Source organism: Pseudonaja textilis, chromosome 3, assembly GCF_049901715.1.
Source record: "Pseudonaja textilis isolate UNSWEBS1 chromosome 3, rPseTex1.2, whole genome shotgun sequence".
In the NCBI taxonomy this organism is placed as follows: domain Eukaryota; kingdom Metazoa; phylum Chordata; class Lepidosauria; order Squamata; family Elapidae; genus Pseudonaja; species Pseudonaja textilis.
Window position 1 is genome coordinate 64,896,901 of NC_141992.1, and position 22,942 is coordinate 64,919,842.

General features: G+C 37.2%; 1 protein-coding gene across 9 annotated transcripts in view; it reads left to right on the forward strand.

The window, feature by feature from the left end:
- Positions 1 to 22,942, forward strand: part of FGGY (FGGY carbohydrate kinase domain containing) — a 146,796-nt gene that overhangs the window by 12,642 nt on the left and 111,212 nt on the right. For all 9 annotated transcript variants that reach the window (XM_087929993.1, XM_087929990.1, XM_087929996.1 and 6 more), the window contains exons 4-6: positions 284 to 435; positions 9,817 to 9,905; positions 21,794 to 21,909. In XM_087929993.1, coding sequence (XP_087786119.1) covers positions 284 to 435; positions 9,817 to 9,905; positions 21,794 to 21,909 — 357 coding nt within the window. The remainder of the gene's footprint in view (positions 1 to 283; positions 436 to 9,816; positions 9,906 to 21,793; positions 21,910 to 22,942) is intronic.

The following is a 22,942-nucleotide window of genomic DNA, read 5'->3' on the forward strand; positions in this document are numbered from 1 at the left end:
TATAACACAGTCAGAAGGAAGGCAGAATCTGTACATTTCTTTTGTATAATCAGAAAAAGGGGTGGATCACCTGTCAATAATGAATTTTCTTAATTGTAGTTGTGCCCAGTTACAGCAGTCCCTTCTGACTATTTAAACATGTTTAAACATATTGTAATTATAGGTATGGTGCCTGTTTCTAATGAAAAGGCATATCTTTGCTATGGATAGTGCCTGGATACAAGGATATGTGTACTAAATATTTTAATGGAAACAATGACTGATTTGGTTTTTGTTTTATAAGGAGAACATAAAAGAAACATCATCATGTGGATGGACCATCGTGCAGCTAATCAAGTAACGCGCATCAATGAGACACAGCATAATGTGCTATCCTTTGTTGGTGGTGCGATGTCAGTTGAAATGCAGCCACCTAAATTGCTATGGATGAAAGAAGTGAGTTCAAGAATTCAACAGGTTTTGCCATTTTTGTCAAGAAAGCTTGAATCTTCTAACCTGTACATCAATCATTCTCAATCTTCTCTGCTTCTTGCTAATGCTACAGCCAATATTTCCAACTGACTTAGCCAATCATTGTTTCTAACCTGGTCCTCTCCTTAACCTTCTGGGGAAAGCATGTTGGGAAAGGCCATTGCAAATGTTGAAGAGATAATAAAATATAGAAGAATATCTGTCCCTAACAAAAACATTAAAACAGGAAATTGCAATAATTTTCTTACAATTCCTGCTTTTTATGTCAGCTGTTTTTAAATATAGTTCTGGTTCTTAACATGCTTATTTTTAAAAATTGGATTAAAATATTTAATATTTTCTCAGTTAGAAGACTTGGCACGTTGTATATTCGTCTTTAGAAGACTGAGATCAAGCCTAAACTATTGGATAATGACAGAAAAATACATAGCCAAAAATAAAAGTGTTAATATTCATTAACTTCTATATATTTCATATCAAGAATGATAGGGCTAATGTCTCATCCACTTCAGTATTCTTACTGTAATTAGGATTTTTAATTGACTCTGTTGATTGTTTGGTCTTCTAAGAAGTAAATTGTTAGAAGCGGCATAAAGAAATGTACTTTTCTTCCTTTTCCCTATGATTCTGCTATCTTATTTGGATGTATCAGGATTTTGAACTAATCCTTTCCTGCCAGATGGCAAATACACAAAATTTGGTACATTTTAGTGCATATTATGGTGATGGGACCTAGCTGGCACATGCCCTGTATTATATTCAATAACAATATTAATGGATATCCGCAGATTCTTGCTGCTTGTATGAAAATGACAAAAAGATCATTGCACTATAATGCTGTAAGTTCTGCCTCTTTTGGATGTGAGTATGATGTCATAATGCATGTACAAAAAGGGCAGAGCTTACAGTGCAAGAATTCACAATACATTAATTAGACTGACCGATTTGACACAGCTACAGGCATTTGTAAGGGAACCAACACGGTAGCGGTGATTCAATCTAATTCCATCCATTTAAATTTGAAAACTATTAGGATGGAATGAGAATTGAGCAAGTTTCTTTATCAATTGTATGTAACAATATAAAGCAGGGAAGAAATAAATTGGCATGTTAAAAATATAGTGAAGTATGGGAAACATTGAATAGGAGGGTCATTTTTGGATACTATTGAAGCAGGTTTGTGTTTTATTGAAACATACTGAATTCTCTGCAGAAAATTAATTTGATTAATAAGTTCAGGACAGACAAAATAGATCTTCCAATAATTAAGGAGTTTGTTTCTAATAACTGATTACCCACAACATGCTAAGAGGCACTTCTGATCTCACTGTCAGTATCTTATTATAAGAGGCAAAGCAGAATGTTTCAGTTTTAAAGATATACATTTGTAATAAGAAATAATATTCAGCAATAAGAAGTCAATTTGCACATACAGTCATAGTCTAATGAAGGCCTGTCAAACTGGCGGGCCGTGGGCTGGATATGGCCCAGGCAGGCCACGCCCATCCCAGCTCCGCAAAGGTAAAAGAAGTCCTGATATGTCACAATATGGCCCGTGATGCGATCAGATTTGACATCCCTGGTCTAAGTCTTTGTTAATTTACTTTTTTTTGTGGTACAGGTTGATACAGAACTTTTTTTAACTTCCAACTATCAGATGAAAAGGAAAAATGTACCATTTGAATTTTTTAATAGGCCCCACTAGTCTGGCTTCCACATTTGGTCTCAGTGATGCTTTCTGTCTGTTAATAAAGGCCAATTTAAATTGCCCCCTGCCAGTTTCTAAGAGCTGAAGTCTCTTTTTCTGATTCTTAACATACAGTGGGATTAGTTGGAGCTGCTGAAGGTCAACAGAGTTAACTGGTAGAAGCTAAGAATGAAAAATTCATATTGATAGGGGTTAATTAGCATTGCTTGAAGATCCTGTTATGATATGTGAATGTTCATTTAAACTGATCCACACTCGGTGTTTGAATAATTCATAAGAGGTTTAGAAAAAAGTTTTGGGTTTCTATACTTGCTGCTCAATGGTAACTAGAAACAGTAAAGAGATGAAGTTCACTGTTTAGGCTAGTAGCCTCAAGGAGAAAATTGTAGCCCCTTAGAAAATAAATGAGTGTGAAAATACAAGTCTGTGGCTTGCCAAGTTTAATGTTATGGATATAGAATAATATCCAGTATAGATTAATGGAAAGTCATATGTCATTCTCTTGCCTACCAATGAAAGAAATAATAGAATTTATTATTTCTTATGGAAAAAATATAATTCTTTCTAAATTGGTGGGAAGTGTAAATATTGTTTATATGGGCTTAATTGTGGTAATAAATTGAGGACTACCTGTATCTCTTGATCCTGACTTGCTGAGAAAAATTAGCTTATCCTTTTATTACCAGAAAAGATGTATTGTCACTTGGCACCATAGTGGAAGAAGAAAGGGAGTAGTGCCAACAATTGCTGAATCATAGCCTGGATTAGGCATGACTTAATTTTAAAAATGCTTACCATGCTTCAAATTTAGAACAAAAAAAAAATTAGATGGCAGGGGTTTGGTTTCCATTATAGGTGGAAGAAAACCACAACTAAGGTTTTAGAGATAGCTTTCTTTAGTATTATAAGCTATAGGATCAGATTGTATTCCTACTGAGTATTAATAAATAAACAATCTGTTTCCCTGGGCTCCAAAATAAGCAGTACGGTTTACTTTCAGGGGGTGTCTTATTTGTTTTTTTCTATGTACAGGAGCCCACTTCTGCTTGCTTATGGTGGGGTAGGAGGCTGTGTGTCATGCCAGTGCTGCCGCCACGAGGCAGGGAGGGTGTAGCTGCCCCATGCGCATCAGAATGGCTTATCTCAGGACTCACAGCCAGGCCATCCATGCCTCAACACCTGCTTCGCCTCACAGCCACAGCACCAGTGTGCTGCTTGGCCTTTTGCTCTGTTGCAGCAACAGAAAAAAATGGGCTGACGGTCAAGTGGGCTCTTGCTCCTTATGGCTGTTGGTGCTGCTACCGCGAGGCAGTTGTCGGGGCGTGGATGGCCTGGCTGCGGAGACCCTGAGGTAAGCTGGTACGGGCGCATAGGACAGCTCTGCTGCTCTCCTGCTTTGCCTTGTGGTCTCATCCCACGGGAACGGGTGGCCAGTCAGCTTATTTTTGTGGGTAGGGATTATATTAAACGCACATGTAAAAACATGCTAGGGGTTATTTTCTGGATAGGTCTTATTTTCAGGGAAACAGTATTTCTTTGTACATAATTTGTTACTTTTCTTTAATTGTGGAAAAATCAGCTTATAATTAATGCTTATTTTCATGGAACTTCGTGAGTCTTGGAAGCTAGCTCAATATCTATCTTTTATTTGTTAATTAAACAGATTTATATAACTGCCCTACTCTCACAGAATTTGGCATAGTTTGTTTGAAAGTAAAGTACTTGGTGTGCTCTTACATTCTTTTTAATACAAAGAATGTACATACCTTAAATAAACCTGCAGAAATAAGATAATATCAACAACTCCAAATCACTCGTTCATTCATACAACTCATTTGATAAATAGATTCTACTTCCTCACGCTAACAATTAAGCAAACTTGATTTCTCCAGTTTCTTGGACCATATAAAATTAAAGTCTGGAAGTTTTGATTGTCTGTTGTTCCTAACATTGTTCGCTTCTGCTCTGATATTTATGCAAAACCAGAATGGTTCAGTAGGCTTTCTGTGTTGTGTCCATTGAACTGACTGAAGTCCCCAACCAGGTCCGCAGTTCGGGCGGGAGCTCCGATCGCTCCCATTGGCTGATGCCGTTTGACAGCTTCTTTTTTAGCCGGCTGTCAAACGGCATCAGCCAATGGGAGCGATCGGAGCTCCCGCCCGAACTGCGGACCTGGTTGGGGACTTCAGTCAGTTCAATGGACACAACATTCTGTTAGAAAAATTATTTGAAGACTATCCTGAGCATTGCCATTGGTAAATGTTTTGAATTTGTTTCGCTATGTATGCCATTGAATTCTTGAATTTGTGTTCTACTTATTGCTTGTTATTATGTTTAATCTTTGGCTGTTGAATTGCATTATACCCAAAAGAATTGGTTACATTTTCTTCCTATAATGGTGGTGCAATATAGCTTGTAACATGCTGGATAATTATTAGGCACCTTCAGTCGGGATTGAATATTTCTGATTGTTTAGATTGGAAAGATTGACTTACTAATTATACTAGATATGTTCCTAAATTGATTTTAAAAACTTCATTCGCACTTCATTTATTACATGAAAGGAAAGAGATCTTCCTACCCATGCTTTTTCCACAGGGTAAAAAGGTCAGAGTATAATAGCTTGACAATTAATAATCAAATGGCAATTACAAGCAATAATTCTTTTTCGTCTCACATTGCGGCTTTCTTCATCTTTGAAATGCCTGGTATATTTCTGCTATCTTCTTCCTTTTACACGTGGCTTTTTTATGTCTCCCTTTCCCTTCTTCATTAAGTAGACAGAAGCAGTTGCCTCTGGCAGCTTATCTTAAGTACTATAAAAGGGACTGTAAATTATTATTTAATTTATTATAAGTGTTATGTTATTTTTAATCACAGAAGGGAAGTACTTGTGAGGGTTGGGTTTTTTTGTTTTGCTTCAAATGCCAAAATAACTACTAGCTTTGGATTTGAGAGAAGAACATTATCTGCTGCTCTGTTTCAAGGAACTAAATGGTTTGGGCTGACCTTGAACTGTGATTTTTTCTTTCCTTGTGATGCATCAGAAATTATCACAATATTTGTGATATGTTCAATATTCATATCTGAATAGCCAGGGTATGGTAAACCAGTGTTTGAAGTATTCTTTCAGTATTCTTTCTCCCTATTTGTGCTCTGGGGGTAGGTTGATAATAGTTTAAAATTTCTATTTATATGTGCTAAATAAACAGGTTGATGTTATTTTTTTCCTCCCTCTTTCCAATCTGGCTTTATTTTGCAGACCTTGTGCCTGGCAGTTATTTTTAGAATAATGCTGTTTTGCCCACTTCTAATTACTCTCCTCAGCTCCCACTTTCACCCACATTCTCTGTTAAGAATGTGATTTGATTTGTGTTGAATCTTCTTCCTTCTGGAGAGAGTTATATAATCATCAAATCTTCCCTCAGCTATAATTCTACATGCCAACAGCTGCCAATTAAGGAATATTCACTTAGTTGTTCTGATCCTATCCCCATGTTGATGAATTGGGTTTTTTTTTTTTTTTGAGGGGGTGAGGAATCGAAAGAAGATTCCTTGAAAAGCAACCACTATAATCTGAACGAAGTCATACTGGGGCTATAGTTGCTTGAATTTGCTTCAAATTAAGCATGCTTTTGATGGGAGAGCCAGGCCTAGATTTCTTTCTCCAAATGTTTGGATTATTATGTGATATTGGGCAGATAGAAGGCTAAAGAGGGAGGAATGCCATACATGATTAATGCTTAGCTAAGGGAAATGACTTGTATGGTCACCACAGGTAGTCCTCTACTTAGAACTGTTCACTTAGTGACTGGTCAAAGTTACAACAGCACTGAAAAAAGTGACTTATGATAGCTTTTTACACTTACAACTTGCAGCATCCCAATGGTCATGTGATTAAAATTTGGATGATTGGCAACTGGCATGTATTTATGACAGTTTGTAGTAGTGTGCCAGGGTCATGGGATCACCTTTTGTGACCTTCTGACAAGTTAGTCAATGGGGAAGCCAGATTCACTTAACAAGCATATTACTAGCTTAACAATTGAGGTGATTCACTTAACAACTGTTGCAAAAAAGGTCATAAAATAGGGAACACACACTTAACTGTCTTACTTATCAGTGGAAATTTTGGGCTCGGTTGCGATCATAAGTTGAGGTCTATCTGTTTTACAGAGGTAATATGAATTCAAAGTTATTATGTCTTAATGGGCTCTAATGAGTGAGTATGTGCACGCACATGTACGTATCAGAGGTGGTATTCAGCAGGTTCTGACCAGTTCTGGAGAACCGGTAGCAGAAATTCTGAGTAGTCTGACTGCCCCTGCCCCCATATATTCTCTGCCTCCTGAGTCTCCAGAGTCCCAGCTCATCAACTGGGTCTTCTTTTGTTGCCCTGCACAGGAGAACGGAGCTGGAATGCAGGTTAGTGGGATGGGGAAACAATGGAGATTTTACAATATCCTTCCCCTGCCACATCCAAGCCATGCCCACCAAGCCACACCATACCCACCAAGCCACACCCACAGAACCGGTACTAAAATTTTTTGAATCCCACCACTGGTACGTATATTTCCTGCTTTGTATAGAATCATTTGATCCAGAATGGGCTGGCCAACAGGACAAGTTTCCAGTAGTTTCCAGCCTGGGATCTTAGTAGAACAGGGATCTCAAGATAGGTTTCCCTTTTTATATATTGTTAGAAGAAGGTTTTAAATAAGATTTAACTAATTACATAAATAAAAAGTTAGAAAAAAAGAGATATAGAAAATAAAAGAAAAAGTGAAAAATAACAAAAGGAAAAGAAAAATATCTAAAGAAGCAACTACCCATCTTTGTAGTGCTTATAAACATGATAGTTACCATCTCCACCCTCCTAAATTACATATCATGCTTCTTCCCACAAGCAACCCTTTTTAATTAGTAAATCCTAACATCACCAATTCATTTTTGTCCATTTTCAGCAAAAAGTCCATAAACTTCCTGTCTTTGTTCCCTACTTGGTCAAACAAGTCAATTTAATCATTCCTGCAAGCTCTGCCGTCTTTCTCCATTAGTATATCTTCCATCTTTGTGTATATATTAGATTCGCTGTAGTTCTTAAGATTTTTCAATTGCAGTCCTCTCATTTGCAATAGCTTACTTCCCTTGGAGAGTCAGAAAGGCAGCTAAAACAATTCTTTATTACAAAACATAAAAGTGTTAAGTAATTTGGAATGTATCTCTCTCCACTGAAATCTAATTTTTAATGTTGATTTTGTTACTGGTTGATGCTGACTTAGGTTTTCATGATAGTAGTCACCATCATTAAAAAAGATCAGCAAAAGTTATATTTTTAACATAGATAATAAAATGCTGTCTAGCTGCAGAGTATTAAGTCTGTCTCAGTGTCTGCTGTTAAAGATGTGGGTCATTGTATTTTGTGGTCTCAGCTGTATTTCTTGGAAAATCTGTAAGTGATTTGGCTTGTCACTTTCTAGTAAGAAGTTGGTCAAAGTATTGTTATCTGCTGAGTAGATAGAACATAAGAGTAAGTTATTACGATCACATTTGGAGCTGATTAACTACTTGGAATTGACTAGTGTTTTCAAAATAGCCTTTAAAAAAAAGTCTAAATGATGATTTCCATAAAGAAAGAGATATTTGGGAAAAGGAGTCCAACTGTACTTTCCAGTAAATAACAAATAAATCTGGAGCTACAGAAAATGACTTGCTATACTGAAAACTGCATTAGGGTAGTTTCAGTACACTTGTTAATTGTGTGGACTGGAGTACTGCAAATAATAGAATGACTTGTGTGGTCAGATTGGTATATATGTAAAACTTAATGTTAGTGTGGAAACATGTAGCAAAACCTGATGTGTTTTTCTGATCTAACCGGTGGTGACAAATCATTTTGGTGACTAAAATGAATCATTTGGATGTGTTTCAAGGGGCTCATTTTCGAATCTTTTTATTGTAGCTTTTGGAAAGCTGCAATAGTGTTCACTTATTTTTCCTTTTATGTCAGACATTTGACCCCATTGATACTAAACCACTCTCTCTGGTCATCTTAGTCCTGGCTTCCATGAAAGGGAACAAGAACAAACTTTTTACAGGATTTTCAATACTCTTGCCTGGAAATTCTTATTTCATTTCTATCCAGAATATGCCTGCTTTTGTTCCTTTTCCTATTGATTTGTTTAACTATTGGATCTAAAGAATTATACAGTTAAATAATGGTATCTACATTTATTTATCTATATTCCACCTTTATTATTTTTATAAACAACTCAAGGTGCTGAATATATCTAATGCTACCTTCTCCTCCTGTTTTCCTCATAACAACAACAGCCTATGAGGTGGGTTGGGCTGAGAGAAAATGAGTGGCCCATAGTCAGTCAGCTGGTTTTCATGGCTAAAGTGGGATTAGAATTCATGGTCTTGTGGTTTCTAGCCTGGTGTCTTAATCACTAAACTAAACTGGCTCTAAATATGCATGTAATTACAGTGGTGCTGCCATGATGCTACATGAAATAAAGTATTATTTAAAGCACAAGATATGGAAAATATCATAGGGCAAATATTATGTGTGAGACTAAATATAGAGAACTGAAGCATTGAGTTCTCTCTGTGACAATATTCTTATAGAAGGAGTGGCAGAACCCGGGGGCGGCAGAGTCAAAAGAGGAATGAGCCTAGAGTATCTATGTAGCCACAAGTGGACCAAATCCAATCCCTCTTAAATTCTGTTGAAAAGTTTTCTTGAGTTCAGTAGAGTAATGTCAGGAGCAACAGAATAATAGAGTAATTGTGATGCTCCAATTAAACTGATTTATTACTAATCACATCTATGCATACGAATCTGCTCAACTAACTGTTAGCTCTATCTTGGCATTAGAAAAGGGTCAGTTGAATTCAAGAGGGGTTAGACTTGGTCCACCTGTGGCTACATAGAGGCTCATTCCTCTTTTGACTCAGCCCCTGGTTCTGCTACTCATTCTCCTGCACAAATGCAGGAAATTTGCAACATTGGGACGTCCAGAAGTTTTTGGTGGTGTTAAAATGTCCTGAAGTTATTTTATCCTAAAGATAATATAAGTGTCTTAGTATTACCAAAGATATTCACTCCTATCCTAGGTTACTCAGTTTTGCTTCTTAGATGCCCTTTAGAGATACCTCTGGGAGATGCCAGAGAGATAAATCTACACTCATTATTAAGTTGGTATTATTTTCTTGCTTATTATTTAGAGAGTTATGGCATGAAATATATTCTGATATTCAGTTCCTTTGGGAACAGGATGTAAGGTTCTCAAGAATACATAGAAAGGACACACAAATATATCCATGGGTATAAACGTAGAGGTAATACAAGCTGCAGAGGTTCAGTAATGAATGTTCAGAGGTTGCAAATGTAGTATATAAAACATCCTTGAGTAGACTATGGCTTTGCTTGTTAATACCTTTTGCTGTAGGACAAAACATGAATAAAGCTCAAATAACTCTACATAGAATTTTATCATTCTGTACGGAATGATGAAACTTAAATTTGGATGAAGAGAATACCGGTGTTGCCTTAGCTATGGCATATGATTTAAATTTGTTTTTAAATTATATGAGCTAAAACTATTCTTTTTATCTCCAACAAAATTTATCAGAATTTGCAAGAGTCTTGCTGGGAAAAAGCAGGGCACTTCTTTGATCTTCCGGATTTCTTATCATGGAAAGCAACAGGTGCCACAGCAAGGTATGCAAAATATTATGGCATGTTTTGTTTTTCCTCATCTCTTTTCTTGAGCCAACTTTTTCTTGTTATTTATTTTGACTGTATGCAATGTATATACACCTGCATACGATTTAAATTACATCTTGAACCTATCTTTCTGTTGTGCATTCCTGAACAAGATAGTTCCTGTGAGCATTTTCAGTTCTTAATTAATTGTTGTTGCTATTGGTTCCCTGATTCCACATTCACATATCTGGAATTTGACCAATTCAGTACCAGTTTCTTGGAAACAACAGCTGGGACATTATATCTCACAGGAGATAAAACATCTCTTTCCAATTTAAGTAAAAAGAAATCAAGATTTTACACCCCCTCTTGGAACTAGAGGGAGAACAGCCAAGGGTTGGAGAAAGCCAAATGAATGTTTTTTCTTTTTCTTTTGAGAGCTTACAAGCTCTTAATTGTCGAAACAAAACATATGCATTTTTAACAGCAAGATTGTAGCTTTTATAGCTTAAGATATATGTATATATATTGACTTGTAAAAGTTGATATTTTGCTCTGTATCTTTTATATTACGCAAATAAGAGAAACAAAATCTGGAATGAAGGTAACTTCAGTAAATTTGCTGTTGCCATAATAGGCAGTCATGGTAAACCTGGGCAGTAATATTGCCAACTTGTATTAAAATCAAGTCATAAACCTAGTATCAATAAATTGGGAATGTAATCTAAAGGCTAACCTGAGCAGCAGATATTGAAAATTCTTGCCTTAATTTTGATGCAGTAAAAGATTTAATAGTAGCCATAAGTTTGAGTTTCACAACTGTCATGAGACCACTTTTCCAGGACTGAAGCAAGCAAGGCCTTGCATGCAATCCAATTTTCAAATGTTCCCCCTTATGAAGAATTTTTGCCCACCCTCATGGAAGATCCAGGCCTGGACATTGTTATATTCTGTGATTCAACCCTATTCTGTCTCCAGCTGGATTCTTCCTAGGAGTTTGGTGGAAAGAACAGATTTCTGATCATCTGTATTTTTTATACTGTTTATGCAACTTATAGGTGTGTTGGGGGAAGAGGGGTAAAATAAAGCAGGAACTGTAAAAGGAGATGGTGTGATAATTAACTTTTATGTAAACTTTTATTTTTGAAAGAGGAAGACTTAGGCTGCATTATACAGCAGAGTGGGCTAAGCAACTGCATTCTGTTTCCCAGGGAGAGTATCACTGTGTGGTCCTGCCCGCCTGCCCGATTAATCTTTTTAATTGGCTGAGAAATGAGTAGTCAGAGTCAATGGTAAGAATTTACACGCAGTTTATGCTCTCCCCCGCTTGTGATACTTCTATGTTCTGTAGTGGAGACAAAGGTGTTTAAAATGAAATGATAGCTTCCTTTAAGACACTGTTCATTTCTGGTTGCCAAAAAATATGTTTATTTTTTATTTTTTAATTTATGTAGTTGCCCAACTCACGCATGGTGACTTCAGGCAGCTTACAGCATTAAAAATCCACAACCCAAAGCCTGTCAAACCCCACCCCACCCCAAATCACCACTATCGTGACTGGCAATTTCACTCCAGTATTAACTGGCAATTTCACACCAGTATTAATCTGGAATAAGCAGGATGGATCCAATTTCTTTTATGGTTTGTAATTTAGTATCATCAGATGGAATTGCCTGCATTTCATACAATGATTTTCTGGTATTGGTTCATCTCAGCATTGTAACACCTTGATGGACTCTGAAGACAGGCTGTATTGAGGAGGGAGAATTCCACTCATTTGTTTCCATTTCTCATTTGCACTGAGTAGACCCTGTTCATTACTCAAATTTTGTAGCAGTAAAGATCTTGTCCTGTTTTTTGTCTTCTAATTCTTCTGGTCTCAAGGTTTTTTTAAAAAAATTATTATTATTATTTTGGTTTTCTTCAATCTTCAAGTTCTAGCCAAGGCTGTCCATGATGATGTATCTCCTAAAGCCATTTGCTTCTTTCATCTATCTTGAAGACTTTTTCTTTTCCATTTGTCCAAATGGCTAAGTCTTCTCTCAGTTGACAGTGGCACAATTCTTCACCTGGAGCTGGCAATCTTCAGATCGATAGCTTGGAGAAGATGTTTTTAGGACCCTTCTTTGAACACAGTGGCTCAAATTTCTATGTGTGGCATGCAAACCTGCTCAGCAAGCAGCTGTTCTATAAATTGGTTGAGATTTCACGAATGAAGGCGAAAATATGTATCCCAAGATAATGTTGCAGGAACCAATCTGGGTTGGTCACCGGGACCAGAGGTTTTGTCTTCCAAGCTTTCGGACTCGTGCTGGAGCCCATTTTCAAGGAACATCTCTCTAGCAGATTGGTTCCTGGTTGAGATTGATCTCTCTTGTTGCTTTCTTTGAATTTTTTCCCCTGTTATATTTGGAATGTTTGTCTTTATAGTCAAAGGAATTTGCCTCCCCCCCTCCAAATAGCAACAAATCTGGGCAATTTTTTTTCTTCCTCATTGATAACGTAGTTTAGGGAAAGACTTTTGAATATTTTCCTTTCAAGAATATCACATTTGTATTGAATTTGCTTCTAGTTTTCTCTGAGATGATGGGCAAACTTTTTGAAACTACCTCACTTCATTCTTTTATTTGTTAACATTCTTAACTGTCATACTGTCAGCATGATATCTCGGTGAAATTTGTACTCTGAGTTTGAATGAACTATACCTGTCATTTCATAGGGATAAGATGATCTTGTGACCAGCTCTAACCTTTGTTCCCAAAGTTGCCACTGAAACTTATCTGCCTCAGCAGCAAGCGTTGCCTGCAAATTTTCTAGATCTCACAATGTCATTGGAGTATTCTTTTGATCTGTGTGATAAGCAGCGACTATTGAATTCCCCTTTGACTAAACTGCTCAAGTTTTATGAAGATGCTCATTAGCTCCCGTTCTGTGATTCTTGGTCAGTGTAGACAGACATAATAAAGCTTTTTAATCATATACAGAGTTGGTTTACCATCCCAAACTCAACAGTTTTTCACAAAGTGGTAAGACTCTGAAGTATATCATAAAGGAAATGTCATTTTGAATTAAACAGAAGTTTTAAGATTTACATACAAACCGTAAAACAGGTACTCATTTTTTTCTATATAACTTAAATGCCACATTTTGTTTTACTGCCACTTGCCAAAGAATCACACCAGGGTTTCCCAACCTTGGCTGCTTTAAGACACATGGGCTTTAACTTCCAGAATTCTGCAGGCAGGCTGGGGAATTCTGGGAGTTGAAGTCCACTTGTGTTAAAGTGACCAAGGTTGGGAAACCCTGCATGAAGCTATAAATCCAGTGGTGGGATTCAATTTTTTTTTTTTTTACTACCGGTTCTGTGGGCATGGCTTGGTGGGCATGGCAGGGGAAGGATGCTGTAAAATCTCCAGTCAGAGGTGGGATTTGCCGGTTCACGGAACTACTCAAAATTTCCACTATCGGTTCTCCAGAACTGGTCAGAACCTGCTGAATACCACCACTGTATAAATCCTCATTGCATTGCAGTATCTTGCAGCATATATAAAGCAGGAAGATTTTGAGATACTTTCTACATTATTTTCTGATTTGTTCTGGTTCTATTTTTTCCCCTTTGCAGTGTTTAATTCCTGTATAATCAGCTGAAGTAGCACCTCAGTATTCTATCTCAGTTGAAGCATCTGGACTGGGTATCCCTTAAGGTCTAATATCTGCAATCTGAAACACTTTATAAATTTGCTTATAAGTGAGCATCAGTTCTTGATTAATAAACATACTTTCTTTTCACTTTAGAAAACCATATGAACTAGTTCAGCACTGAAAACAGGAGATGATGGAGGTGGAGGCAGAAATTGTAGTGGGTATATGGTTGGCTGGCTGGCTGCCACAGTGACAAAGAACTCTGAGCCAACCATGAAGTCATGCTGAATTTAAGGAGTTTCACTGATCCAAAGCACGGTGTCTTTAATTTTACAAAGTAAAGTTGTCTTACGCTAGACTATTAAACAAAGACCCTTCAATGACATGAGGAAGGAATAGTGCTTGTAAATTTTAGTTCGAAAACATGAAATATAGTGATATGAGAGAATTCACTTTTTCTCACTTTCTGTGACTAACTTCCTCAGCCTTGAGCATAGCATTGGCACTCTGCATTTCCTGCTGTTCTAGGGATATGTGAAGGCTTGGTACGAAATTTGAGAAATGTATGTACTTTTCTATTTCAGGAAAATGAAGTCAGGAATTGAATGTGTGTGTTGTTGGCTGTGAGGCTGTGATTTTACCCTGTGTGGCTTGGCTTCTCACTATTTTTATTAGTGAGTAAAAAATGCCAAGACCTCATTCAATAGAATAATCAACATTCTCTTCTCCATTTCCTAAAGAAACTCATGTATTAATCTTTTTAAAACTGAGAGATAGGTTCTGCTGAAAAGTAGGACAGAAGAATAAAAACAATGGAGAATAAATAGAATATTGAACTTTTGTTTATTACTGTCACTCACTCCCATTCTGTCACTTGAGCCCCTAGCCACACCTACCCAGCTGGTCATTAGGGCAGAGAATTGGAGCCACAAAACCCTTTTGACATCTCTCTCTCCCACTTCCTCTCTATTTCCCCCTCCCCCATATCCCTCCCTATCTCTATCTCTCTCTCTCCTTCCCTCATTCTCTCTCTCTGTATCTCTCTTTCTCTCCCCACTCTCCCTCCCCTCTCTTTCTCTCTCCCCCCCTCTCTCCCCCTCTTTTTCTGTATATATTTCTCTGTGTCTCTCCCCCCACATTCTGATATGAAGAGTCGGGCAGGCCATGAGGCACTCTTGCAGTGCCTTGAGCAGCACAGTGAACTTTACTGTGCTTCACAATGGGGAAAATGGGGTCTCTTCCTCCTCCTGCAGCAGAACCACAATGCGACCCTGGCCCACTCACCCCTAGCAATATAGCCCCGAGCCTGAAGCGGTGGGAGGTGAGGGCTGCCTTGAACACAAATGTGGCTCAAAGTCAAGTACTGTGCCACTTCGTTCCTGCACTAAGGCTCTGGTGAATCTCCTCCCCCCCCTTCCTTCTCCTCTCATGAACCCCTGGCAGGCTCTGGCAGGGGTGGGAGGATGCACGCGAGCAGGGAGATCCTCCTGAAGTCAGTGCCTGGACTTGACCAAATTGCAGCAAAGCTGGGCGGGCAGGTTGACTGGCTGATGAGTGTCTTTGGTGAGGGCACTCCAGATTTCTCCGAGCCTGACCCCCGGGGGAGCATGTGAGGTTTGGCGGGGCCATCCCCCTTTTCCTGCCACCCTGAGTTCTTAAAACCGTGGCTGTGCGCTGTTGGGCCCATCCCTGTTTCCATCATCCCATCCTAGATCTCATTCCCACCAGCCCTCGTGTTAGCAAAGGTGGCATCGGTCACAGCCGGATTGGTGGAAGAGCAGGTTGCGTGTCTCCCCAAGCGATCAAGGCATGTCCAGCACCAACAAGGTCCAGAAAAATCTCCAGCAAGAGTGAGGCACTGGAGAATCAGCCCCAGCCACATCTCCATTCAACACCGTTGTCTTTCTCAGGCCAGGCTAGGAGTGACTAGGAGGGAAGGGCGAGTGGCAGGTCAGCCAACGATGGGACAGGGAGCTGTAGCAGAAGGCCCAAAGAGCTGCATGCAGCTCTGGAGCCACGGGTTGCTGAAACCTGGACTAGATGACCTTCAAGGTCCCTTCCAACTGTTGTATTCTTTTAATCAGTTCCATTTTGCTTCAGGCAGTCAAGTAAATTGCAATGATTTAGGCAGCTGCATTCAAAATATTTGAAGGCTGTTCCCATGATTTAAATAACTGTCTATTAAATACTTTATCAAAATGCTACACCTCACTCTTTTATTTGTTAATTGAAAAATGTACTTGATGAAATTGTTGAGTGAGACTTCAGGAATGAATTCCTTGATTTTGCTTCTGATATTTACTCCTCAGTCTGAAGTAGTTTATACTGAAAGCAGAACTCTAAGGTCTTCCATATAAATTGTTCTGGAATACAGGTTCTGCATTTTCTTTGGCTTGAAATTATCAGTATGAAAAGGAATTCTACCATTTATAGTTTCTGCAGAACAACCTATGAATAAGTCTCTCAAATGCCAAAAACAATTACTCCTATCCAATGTAAAATGTTGTCCTCTTCAACATGGCTGTTATTGAAACAAATGAAAACCTCTTTGTTAAGTATGATAAATGTTAAATGGGATAATTTAATTCAGCGACTAAGCTCCCCTTACAATTTCCTGTATATAAATACCTTGAAAAAGCATTACCTAAAGAAACTGCTGGGGGTCAGTATTTTTCATATATTAACTGGTTAAAGACCTTTTTAACATGTCACATTATCCATCTTGTTACTTTTGAGAGCTGTGCCTGAAAATTTACTGTCAGATCAAATTCTTTTTTTAAAAAAAAACTGAAATGCAAGCCTGGTGTTGTTTTCATGAAGTCTGAATGCTATAGCTCAAAAAAATCTGTTTAGCTTCATTCTAGACATGAACTTTGGAAAGGTGGCAGAAAACAGCAAATTAAACTGCTGTGCCTTTTCCCCCCACCGGGTAGTTTGCATTCCTTTAAACTCTCTGAGATCAGGCTTTCACCTCATTATTTTTTCAAATTATTTGGCCCAGAATTTAACCACTTTGACTCCTGCTAGAAATGAATCACCTTGCCATTCGTTTTTTTAAGGAAGCTGTTTTGAATTTTAAGGTTCTGAAATTAATAATGTATCCTGAGGGTTTCATTTTCCTCATTAAAATTATTTTTCTCCCTTATGCTATTAATGTTAGTAATAATTGTAGTAATTTTAGTAAAAATTTAACTTAGTAATATTATCTGTATCATGTTCCGTCTGTACGGTGATGTTTTTTGTTTCCCTTGCAAATAGAAGTTGCCTGTTTATGTTCACTAAATCCCTGCCCTGTGAATCTGTAGCTGCTAACAAAACATTAGCGAAAGGTCCAGAACAGTGGTGGTATTCAGCAGGTTCTGATCAGTTCTGGGGAACCGGTAGCAGAAATTTTAAGTAGTTCGGAGAACCGGCAAATACCCCCTCTGACTGAAGATTTTACAGTATCCTTCCCCTGCCATGCCTACCAAGCCACGCCCACAGAACCGGTAGTAAAAAATTTTTTGAATCCCACCACTAGTCCAGAACCACTATAAACTTACTTTCAGAGAAATCTAATGTGATTTAGATTGCAGTGAGGAAACTTTGAAAGCCAAATTTTCAGGCAACGAGGAAACTTTGCAAGCCATTATATTCAGAATTATTCTTTTTTTTACTTATTTCAAATGCACTTAAAACTAACTCCAGAAAAATCAATGTCCAAGTAGCCTGTCTCTAATTAAATGTCTGAATGACCTTAGGGAAAGAGGGGAAGAGATGCTGCTTAGGAAACAATCAGATGGGAGAATCAGAAGCCCCCAGTGACTTAACAATAGAGAAAGAAACTGAAGAAAGATCTACCCTAATGGACCACACAGTTAAAAGTTACTGTGGGAAGTTTATGTCTTTAGACTTGCAGGATTGTGTTAATGTAACTTTACCATGAACTAGAATTAGTCATCTAGTCCTGTTTCATGTCTGGTTTACCTGGGAGGACTGACACAAGCAAACCAAAGCAGACTTTGGCATAAAAAGAATTTAATGGAAAAAAAACCCCCCAATTTGAATGCTTGATAAATTGGAGTATGTACTCCGTACCTATTTTTTTTTCCTGCTGATAGACCTTTCAGGATTCTTTTAAAGATGAATCCATTGCAGTCATAAAGGCTACCCTGAATCTTAAAATCACCAAAATCCTCAAACGTGCCCTTACAAAATCAGCAGGACAAACCAATATTGCACGAGTGACTTTTTTGTATTTATGTTCCATCTGTTTTTCTTTTGAAGGGCATGTATATATTTAAGCTCACAGACATGAAATTTAACCTTACTAAGAAAAAACTTTAGAAAAAGGGTGTGGTTTATCTTCACAGAAAGCAGTCAGTGGCATGATATGAAGGGGAAATAGTAAGGTCCAGTATCACACCCTACGTTGCCATGTGTTTCAAAAACGTTCCTACTGCTTTGCTCTGAAACTCCATTCCTTGTTGACCCTACTCCGCCTAAGTCAGTTGTACCCAGGACATGACCCATTTTAACTGTTTTGTTGGCCAAGGAAGGAAAATCCAAACTATATCATTGCAATTACAAGAGCTAAGACACCCTCTAATCACACCACCCAAAGCAGCACAGAATGTTTGAATTAGTTCCAGTCAAAATGACCTTCTTTTGATTCACGCTAGAACCAAACCAGACCATTCTGTGTTGTACATAACTCATAAAACATACAAGTTTTGTTTTGAGTACAAACCATTGAGGTTTCTTTTGTAAACTCCGCTACAGACTTCCATATGAAGGCTGGAGCTTTTGTAGATGTAAATAATAAAGACAGTTTGGTCTGTTGTTTTTAAAAATGGAGCAAGTCAAAGTTATATTTATTCCAAGACAATCTTTAAATCAGAGGAGCTTGAGAATTGTTCAAGATGGAGCATGATTCGCATTTTGTATATTAATAAGTAGAAGGGAATACTGTTAATTTAATGGTTTTCTACTTCTCCAGCTTTTGCAAGGCAACTTTCCTTTTACAGAAATTATCAGTGTGTAGGAAATGTGCATTTTATGATAAATCACACACAAAGTTTGTATTGAATATTAGTTTATAGTAGAATATAGGTACTGTTGTTCTTGGCTTATGAATTGGGATCAGGATTTCCACTGCTAATCAAGGCAGTTGTTAAGTGAGCCATGCCTGATTTTACAATCTTTTTTTTTTGCCATGATTATTAAAAGAATGACTGAAGTTGTTAAGTGAATCGCATTGTGGTTAATCAACTCTGGCTTCCCCCATTGACTTTGCTTGCCGTAAAGATTACAAAATTGACATGATTTGAAACGAGTGTGTTCTTCATTTGAAACAATTTCAAGTTGAGTAGACATCAAAGCCACTTTGACAGTAAGTGCCAATGTGGTATAGTGAGATATAGCTTAGATTCCCATCTGCAGAAAATCAGATTTATTCATCCTGAATGTTGAAAACTTTCCTTCTGCTTGGAAGAATCTGGAAGAAAAGAAAGAGTTCCCCTGAATTGTCTCCTGGATAAAAGGATACAAATCTAACAAGAACAATGTAAATTGTTTCTGGAAAGCTGGTATATGAACAATATTTTCTTACTAAAAGGCAATAGAAGATTTATATCTTTAGAACTACTGTTTTGAAGTTTAGCTGCCAAAATGCCTGGAGATTGCTTCCATTAGTGTAAAATAAGTTATCATTTGTATATCTGTTTGAAACAGCTATTACATTTCCAAGTATCAACTTAGAGGCAGTGCCTGACAAAATGCTTATAGTTTTTTTTATTTTTTGAATGCCTGCTAAGCTTTCTTTTGTTAATTTGAAATTGCACCCTCTGCAAATTGGATATTTACTCATGGTATGTCCTCCTCTGCTTCTGTTATCTGTCTTTTGTGATGTTTACTGAGAATATTTGATACCTATTGCCAGCTACTCAGCTCAACTTTTGGAGTCTTTCTTTGGGTAGTTGAGTTCCCTCCAGCCTAATTTCATCTCCCATTTTCTTACTAGGTTCTAGGTTTCTATGGATGTTATAGTAAAATCGGGATAATTGAATCAGAAATGTGATTGTGTCCCTTCTCTCTGTCCAGAGGATTTGGTCTTACCTAGGCAGCGATACATCTGTCTCAAATTTGCCTCCAGCAATGGACAGTGCTCCTTGTTTCTAATATACTTTTCCTCCTCTTTGAGTGTTCCTGAGGTTGGGTGACCATAATAAGCCCAGTCCTATTATGATTCAAGCTGTTTTTGCATGAAAACTTTCTATGATGTTACTGTAGCTAAAGATGACTTAGCTTCACAGTGTAAGCATAATAGGCAGTGGTGTCTGGCGAGAAGACCAAGAATGAACCTATGGTGGATTGTAGTCTGGATTCTCAGGAGGGAGGGGCTGCATTCCAGAGGAGCAAAAACCAGTGAGGTTTAGATAGTTTGAGTGGGAGGAAGAGAGTCAGAACAACTCTTCCTTAGGAATTCCCAGAGTATATGTTCAAAGACGTAAGACGTGGGTCTCCAAACTGCCATTTTTAAGACTTGTGGATTTCAACTTCCAGAATTCCTCAACCAGCCATACTTTATTCTGGGAATTGAAGTCCACAGATCTTAAAATTAGCAAGTTTGGAGTTTTCTGATGTAAGAAGTAGTTTGGCAAGATTGCTGCCTACGGGCGAGGAACAATAAGAGAAACTGCTTAGATGAACCTCAATGTTTCTTTGCTGGGTTTGACTTAACCTGACAAGCTTGTCCCCATTGCATATGATATTTGAAACATACAAATAGGGCAGAGCTTTTGGTAGATCCTGTGACCATCCCTGGTCACCATTAACGCACTTTGAAACAATTTCAATTTCAGAAGTGCTACTTCACAATTTGAACAAATTCCTTTAAAAATTCTGTTTGTAAAAGATTGGTTGTTTTTAAGTGTAGCACAATGAAAATGTTCTCACTCCTGTCCATTTCAGTTTTTTTCACTTGTTACCAACTAAAGTGGATAGTGGAAACTACTAGCTGATACTTCTGTAAGCACCCAATTTCTAAGTATTCTTTGAACCATAACAATGTATATGATGAAGCTCCAAGCTGGAGAAAAACAAGTATTAAAGTTATTTTAGGTTGGGGCAATGGGCAACATCATCTGTAGTTTATGAACATAATCTGCCATCAGTTTTTTACTTCATTGTAAAGATGAAACACAATAAAATTAATTATTGAAATTAAATTATGTGACCTTTAAGTATGCTAATGCTCCAGTTTTTCTGACAGTATGATCTTTAATTCACAAGAATTGTTATTTCTCTTGTTTTCATGTTTTTAAGATGCTAAATCTGATGCTAATTTATGTTAGCCATGGTGCCATAATATTGTTTAGTGTTCTGTCCTTTTTGATAAAGAAGGACATTTTTAGCTCATGGTTGAAATGCAGGGTCCCCTCATTCTGTCCTTTTTATAAGATTTATAAGGTATAGTATTAATTTTACTTGTCTTTTATATTTAAAAGCTATTAGTAGAAGCATGGCTATTACAATTCTCATTAATTTTACTTGTCTTTTATATTTAAAAGCTATTAGTAGAAGCATGGCTATTACAATTCTCATTCCATACCAGGAATCAGTATCCTGAGATTTGCTATCTGACATTCAAAAATTAGGGTAGTGATGTCAAGAATCTCCTGACATTCTGAAATATTTTTTGTAGAATAAAGTGGGACTTTTAACAAGAGCCCATTTTTTAGACCTTTAAAGGGGACATCTTTAGATGCTCATGTGAGTAAAAAAAAAAAGAGATGTAGAGCCAAACAGTCATGAAATGCTATTGATATTTGTATAAGGCTTAAAGATATATAAATTCCTGATGCAGCTAACTGGTAATAAGGCAGCTAATTCTGTTAGGTTAAGTAATAGCTGTAGTGGACAAGAAACATTTTACTGATTGAAAAATCTAACTAAATAGAATCAGACATCTTGACATATTTTAGTTTAATAATTATAAATAATTTAAAAATCCTTTGTTGGAATAATGGCAAGTTTACAGTTAGGAATACAGTGTTAATTGTTATAATAATGTGTATAATGATACATGCATTTATGAAAGGACAGAGCTTGAATCATAATTGTGTGAGACTGGTTTTGTTCTTTTTTGTCTGTCTTGATCTATAGAAATCACTGTTTAGTATCTGGGTCTAGATTATCAATTATGGTAATCAGAATATCATGATTTTGTATTCTTTTATAAACCTTTTAATTTAGATTAAGTTGTATCTTTTTCTCAACAGATCTTTGTGTACACTTGTATGTAAATGGACATACTCCTCAGAAACTGGCTGGGATGATAGCTTTTGGAAATCAATTGGATTAGAAGATATGATGGCAAATAAATATTCAAAAATAGGTAATATACAGTATTGAATTCTTTTTAACTGTAGGATTCAGCAAGATATTTGAAGGCTAGATAAGAGTCCATTCAAAAGTAATGAAAAGCCATGTTTACTATTAAATTTATGTGTTTGGGGGACTTTATTTAAGAAAAGGGTTGTACATTTTATGGTAGAAAATTGCTGGAATTTTTCTGTCTAAATTATGACAATGTATACTTACTTTACAGAATCTGTGTACCTGACTAGAATCTGGTTAAACTTTTTGATTCCTGTTTTTAGTTTTATTTTTGCCAAGGACTAACGTAGATGTAACTCATAAGTTACACTTTATTTAAGAAAAGGGAGGGTTAATATGTGTAATATGACTTATTTTGGCTTAATGTTTGCAGTGATATACTGCAAGTACAGTGTAAGTAATTTTTAGATCTATTTTGAATGCATTCTAGGAAGCATTAAATTTTCTCAAAGAAATATGAATATAGATCCCTCCTGTTTTCAACATCACAAGAACCCTATGAGGTCGGCCAGAGAGAAGGGAACTGACCCAAGGACATGATATAAGCTTTTGAAGTTCAGGGTGGAGTGGAACCAAGGTCTCCCTACTCCGGTACCTTAATTGCTACATTATACTGTCTCCGTAATAAAGCAATGTTTCTTTTAAATGTAGATTCATTTAAAACGTGGCGGGGAAAAACAAAACAAAGCATCCAATATTTATTCATGGAAAAATAAATGAAAACAAAGGTCTAATGGACACTTTATTATTGAGGGTTTGTGAATTTCAGGCAGGGACTATCGCATAGAAGGCCCATTGGTGTGTGTGTTACAAGGTCAATTCTGCACCTAGAGAATTATAACTATGTGACTGAATAGCAAGTTGAGATTGCTGCAAGACTATCAAAATGGATAAGCTTGACATTGAGAAACTGGAATATTTGGTCTGTTCCTCTCTTTTCAGCAAACAAATTCTAACTGTGGATAAAATCTTCAAGTACTGAGATTTAAGGATGCTATTCAAATCCTAAAATGGTAGTTGACAGAGATACC